Source organism: Dendrobium catenatum, unplaced genomic scaffold (assembly GCF_001605985.2).
Source record: "Dendrobium catenatum unplaced genomic scaffold, ASM160598v2 fragScaff_scaffold_498, whole genome shotgun sequence".
In the NCBI taxonomy this organism is placed as follows: domain Eukaryota; kingdom Viridiplantae; phylum Streptophyta; class Magnoliopsida; order Asparagales; family Orchidaceae; genus Dendrobium; species Dendrobium catenatum.
This window is the reverse complement of record NW_021318960.1, coordinates 321,486-327,154: the sequence shown is the minus strand read 5'-3', so window position 1 is coordinate 327,154 and position 5,669 is coordinate 321,486. Positions and strand designations below refer to the sequence as shown.

Sequence of the window (5,669 nt, the reverse complement as noted above, 5' to 3'; positions counted from 1 at the left end):
TATTTACTTATTGAACTATGTGCTCCTTACGTGGTTTTACATATTTTAAGAAAATGTTAAGGATCCGATGATATGAGGTTTCGGATAAGACAAAAATGTAATCATTTTTTTTCCGTAGTTGATTAGTAAGCTCTAGTTAAATGGTTAAAATAGAAGAGAGATATAATTCTTCTAGCATAGATCTTAGAGTGTGACAGGAAAGCGCTGCCTGGTACTGCGTGAGTTAGAGTAGTAGTTGTAGCCTAGTGCTGGGATAGGGAGGCATGGGTTGACTAGGCTGCACAATACGGGCTTGTGAACAGGCTTAGGCGCACGAGATTAAAGGTCCAAGAGTCGCACGTGATGCACAAGGGTTCGCGTGTAGCTCAGGCTTGCCTACGATTTGCACGTGCATGCAAGAGCAAAACAAGAACGGGGGGCTTGATGTGCAGGAGTTCAAAAGCACTGGATCTCGGGGCGGCAAGATTAAGAGCCTCGGAGTAGATCACATGGGAGGTAGCCGCACGCATGAGTGCGCAAAAAGTAGGCACCATACTCGAGATTTGATGGGTGGCTCGTCTGAAGTCGCAGGACAATGCGCACAGGTGCTCGGGGAAGACGGGCGAGCCGAAGGGTGCTCAGTGCTGGAGTATGGTTGTGCCGCATGAGAGCAGACGATACACAAGGCACGAGCATGTGGATTGCAGGAGGAACAATGACAAACACAGGAGCGTATGGTTTAGTATGCGCTGGAGCGTGAGGTTGAGCTATGGATTGGAACGCACAATGGAGGCTGGACTCGAGAGGGATTGCTCTACGGGTTTGCTCGTGGAGTTAGTGCGGGGAACTGATCATATCACAGCAGGCATGGATTCTTGCGAACATATGGTTCTTTGATATTCATTATAAAATTTGGACCAAGGTGGAGATTGTTAGGATTTGTTCAATTTTAGTTGTATTTATTTGCAAGAAATCACACAAATATAAATACCTATATATAGATGCTATAGGTTGATGTGGGTGGTATCCTTTTGTAGCCCATTTAAGAGGAATAAAGAAAATTCCCTTTTAGCTCTCTCCCCCTCTCTACCCTCTCACTTCCAAAAAGCTCATCTTCCTCCTCCCAAGATTTCATAACAGAGCTTTGCTGGGCTTTTGTTATGCTAAGGCAGGTTTAACCCTTTCATGAATAGGGCTTGCTTTTGTAAATGGATGGTTGAACATTGAATATCACTGAATGAAATATCTCATTGAATGCGAACTCTATCTGGTTCCAAGTGTGAATCTTGAAGGGGAAACTGTGTAACATGCCCCATGGATTCGTATCTTATTCATTTTTTATTTATTTCTATGAATTTTCCCTTCTATACCCTTTTTCTGATTTATCTTGTTATTGGTTGAAAGTGTTTGATTTATTTTAATCAAACAAGCTACGACTGGTATTTCTCTTATTTTTTAAATCATTAATACCTGCTGTACTTTCATAATTTTTTCTCTTATAGTGGATCTTCTATTAGAAGAAATCCATAATCTATTTCACAAACCTTAACTCATCTTCATATCTAATAATTCTATGCTAGATGATTTTCTTCCAAACAATCTTTGTATTCTTTATTGGGTTGTTTTGTCTATGTATTATAGCTTAGTATGATTGAAGTAGATAGCTAAACCATTCCTTTAGATATTCGAAGCAAAATTCTAGTGCATTTGAAATACTCTCCAAGTGCTTTATTAGTTTATTTCCTTGATGAGCGAATGTAAATTGGATTTGAAATTTATTATAGGCTTCGTTTGGGATGGCTTTCTTACTACTTCTTAAGCAATTTTTTAGAAAAAAAAATTTAATTTTTGTATTGAAAAACTGCTTAACAAGTAGTAAGAAAGCCGTTCCAAACGAAATCATAATCTCCTTTTTCAATAGGAAATAAAGCAATTTTCATCAGCATAAGTGATTTAATTTCACCTGGACTAGTCTCACTCGAAGAAATCAATAGGAATCTATCTCTAGTAGGCACTATATTAGTAGATGCACCAAAAAAAGGCTCGGATAGGAAAGGACGTATAATATGAAAATAAGAGAGAAAAGTCATTTACTAAGAGTTAGGCTTGAGAGAGGAAGAAAGAGATGACTAGTCAGAGTCCATCAAGAGAAATTATTAGGATAAATACCTTTGATTCAATTCATTCTACAATAATTAGATAAAAAGCCTTGAATCCTAATTTATAAAAAGAGGATTATAAACATAAAATCAACTATTTGACTTCAAATCTAATCCTATTTAAATTAAGGCTTCGTTTGGATTTTTTTTTTGTTGCTTTCTAAAACAACTCAGTATAAAAATTTTGTGAATTAGAATTTTTTTTTGTTAGAAAGGTGTTTTAAAAAACAACAAAAAACTGTTCCAAACAAAGCCTAAAACTACTCTTAAATAATTAAAATTCAAATCCAGCTTTATCAACAAAGGATAATTTAGTCTAATGAAATAAATAATCTTAACTTATAACTTAAATAAAAAAAATAAATAATAATACAAATAAGCTAAAACTTAATTATCTGAACTACATCATTAGTTCATATTATTAACCAACCTTACAGATCCTCAGAACATTTGTGGAGCATGTTAATGATATTTTTTTTAAGTGATATGACTTAACATTGCCTCTAGAATCTGAATGATCTATTGTTTTTTATATGCTCTGCTCATCTACAGGAAGAATATGCTTCCAAAATACAAGTCACTTTACCTATTCAAAAGACTAGTTGGCTGCTGGGAGAGGTGGGGTAAAGATAAGATGGCTGATACTGGGTTGTCATTCTAAGAGTCTCCTGGTGCACACAAATGCTTCCAAGATTTGAATGCTCCAATACTCCTGAAGATTAATTATTCTATGCAAACGCCGAACATCATTCGGAAATCAATCAGAATGCGCCACATCATCCATGTGTTCAATACCGCAGTTCAATACTGCTCGGTACCACAGCTCAGTACCGCTGATGTGACACATTCTGGTTGATCTCCGGACATCATTTTACATCTGGTCTCCGCACAAAATAATTTCTCCCCCTTCAGAGGTTTAAGTCTCTCAATTTCTTACTCTCCATTTCCAAAAGCAAGAGGTTCAGATTCTCCACTGATTTCAGCATTTTTCATGGTCTGTTACTGTTTCAGAATCAATTAAGATGTAGATTTTAGTGATTACATTTATAGTCTGAAGGTTCAAGCATATAAAGATTATCACTCATAAGATGATATGTTTAAAAGGAATCCGAAATGGTTGAAATGGATCAGTTTCCATCAAAACTCAAAGCCTTGTTTGATTGCTTTGCAGTTTTATTTATTTGAATTGAATTTTTAAGAGTGTGTTTTAACTTTCATGAATATGAAGATGATGCTAATGATGGGCCTTCAAATAGAGAAATTATTTTGTGAGGACGCCAGACGCAACTCTATGTCCGAATACCTGGCAGTGCCGAGCGTCGGTACCGAGCATTCCCGAGCCGCGGTACAATAAAAAGGTGATGTGGTGCATTTTTATTGATCTTTGAACATTGGTCGGTGTCTGCACAAAATAATTTTTCCTTCACAAGTTTTTAGTGTGACCATGGGATAGGAGTCAGAATATCATCATATAATCTTATTTCATACTAAAAAAATGTTATCATTCGTTATCAGACAACAATCACAACACAACAAGATCATCACATTCGAAGCCTGAAGCAGAAAAGCTATCTAATGAATCCTCAAGGCGCCAGCGTCACATATAACAAACAGGACTAAGCGAAGCAGCCATCAAAATCAGCCTAATTAGCCTAAATTAAGACCTAGAATTGCAATTATCCCTCTTAAAATCCCAAGTCCAGAGAGCAAAAAACCATAAACAAAACAGTAGAAAACCCTCCATCTCCAACATAAGCAATTCTTACTCCAATCGTACAGATCAATATCAGAGACCTAACCTTAGTTCCATTTGCAGTGGCTGTGGAGCAGAGAGCCCAATACCACGATTCTGGCCGTGAAATGCACCATTACCATTCCCAAAAGCTTCTTCCTTCTCCTCCAAAAACCTAGAAAGCCCACTCCCCTCTTTGGCTTCTTCCTCAATCCCTCTACCATTATCTGCAAAGCTCACTCTTTTAGCACTTCTCGCACGCAGCACCGGCGGCGGCGCAGCGTCCTCCACTGTCTCCACTTCTCGAAGAGAAAGCCGCCGTTCCCTCGCCAACACATTGTCGACGAACTCTAGCATTCTCGCAAGATCTCTGCTAATCGATCGTTTCCCATCCCGAATCATCGGATCGGAACTCTGGGACCAATAATAGAAAACCCTAATGAGACCAAAAGGATCAACAATTGAAAATCAGAAAGAAATGAGCCTCCTTTGAACCCTACCTGGATGGAATCGAGCTGGAGTAGTAGATCCATTGCTTCCTGAGAAATGGCCTCCAGCTCCGCATCTGCGTCGCCGGAGATTGACGACCGCAGCGCGGAAGCGCTGGATTTGATGGAAGCCAAGCGCTTGAGATCCCTAAGCGTCTGGGATCGTCGGACTAGGAATCGACGGAACCGCGCTTGGATCGTCCTTGCAGCCACTTCCCGGAGAGACGGAGTAGATGTTCTTCGCCGGAGAGAGGGAGAAGGCGGAGCCGATGGAGTACGAGGAGTTTGATAGGAGAGTTGGGAAAGAGACGATTCGAGGGAGGAAACACGGTGGATGAGATCTTGGAGGAGGGATTGGGAAAGAACTTGCTGGGGTTTTTGAAAAGATTGGGTTTTGAAGATGTTGGTAGCCATGGATTGAAAGAATTGGTCTGTGGAGATTGGAAGAGGAGGAGGAGGAAGAGAGGAAGAAGAGTTGCAGTTGCAGGAGCAACAACAGGAAGAGCAATAGTAAGGGTGGTTGCTTAGGGTTTGGTGGCAAAGATTCTTTTCATGGTGGTGGCTGTAGTGGTGGTGATGGGGAGTCATCTGGTCTTTTGAGAGTGAGGGGCAGAGGTGATCGTCGGAGGAGGAGAAGATTGGGGTTTTGGGAGCGCGCTGTGTTATATAGATAGAAGGTGAGCTGATCAATTTCAAAGATTTTATCTGCATACGAAAAGGGTAAAACGGAGATTTTGTCCAATATGAAGAAGCTGAAAGTAGGTTTTTGGAATGAAATTTTCTATTTTTTAGCATCTTAATATCGGCTTTTTTGTAAATCCAATTCGGACTTATTTGGAACACTTAAGGGGCTGTTTGGCAACAATTTAATAAATTCTGTAAATCCGGATTTAATAAATCCGAAATATGTTAAATCCTAAAAATTATTTTGTATGTTAAATGTTAAATCTTGTTAAATCCTGAGAAACTGTTTGGTAACATATATCATGATTGATGGCAATTAGGAAATTAAGTTTAAAAGAGATATTTATGAAATTAAGATAATTGCATAAAACATAATAAAATCAATTTTAGGTCATATAAAATGACCAAAAATTCAATAAAAAGTTAATTACAAACTAACATGGACCAAAATGAGAGTTGAAATATTAAATAATCTAATTATATTAATATTTAATTACTAATTATATAATTAATTAATCAATTAAGTTAAATTAGATAATTAATTTATGCACTAATTCTACTATTAATTATTTAATTAATTAACTTAATTATTATTTGTTTAAATTATATAAATTAAGTTAATCGATA

The 5,669-nt window shown here is 37.7% G+C and overlaps 1 protein-coding gene across 1 annotated transcript; it reads right to left on the bottom strand.

Annotated features, from left to right (window-relative positions):
• Positions 1 to 3,602: 3,602 nt before the first annotated feature.
• LOC110114099 (BAG family molecular chaperone regulator 8, chloroplastic) lies at positions 3,603 to 5,027 on the bottom strand. Its single transcript, XM_020846862.2, has 2 exons — positions 4,371 to 5,027; positions 3,603 to 4,284 (listed from the first exon to the last, which is right to left on the bottom strand). The coding sequence occupies exons 1-2, from the start codon at positions 4,944 to 4,946 to the stop codon at positions 3,925 to 3,927; spliced, it is 936 nt and encodes a 311-aa protein (XP_020702521.1). The 5' UTR covers positions 4,947 to 5,027; the 3' UTR covers positions 3,603 to 3,924.
• Positions 5,028 to 5,669: the final 642 nt, after the last annotated feature.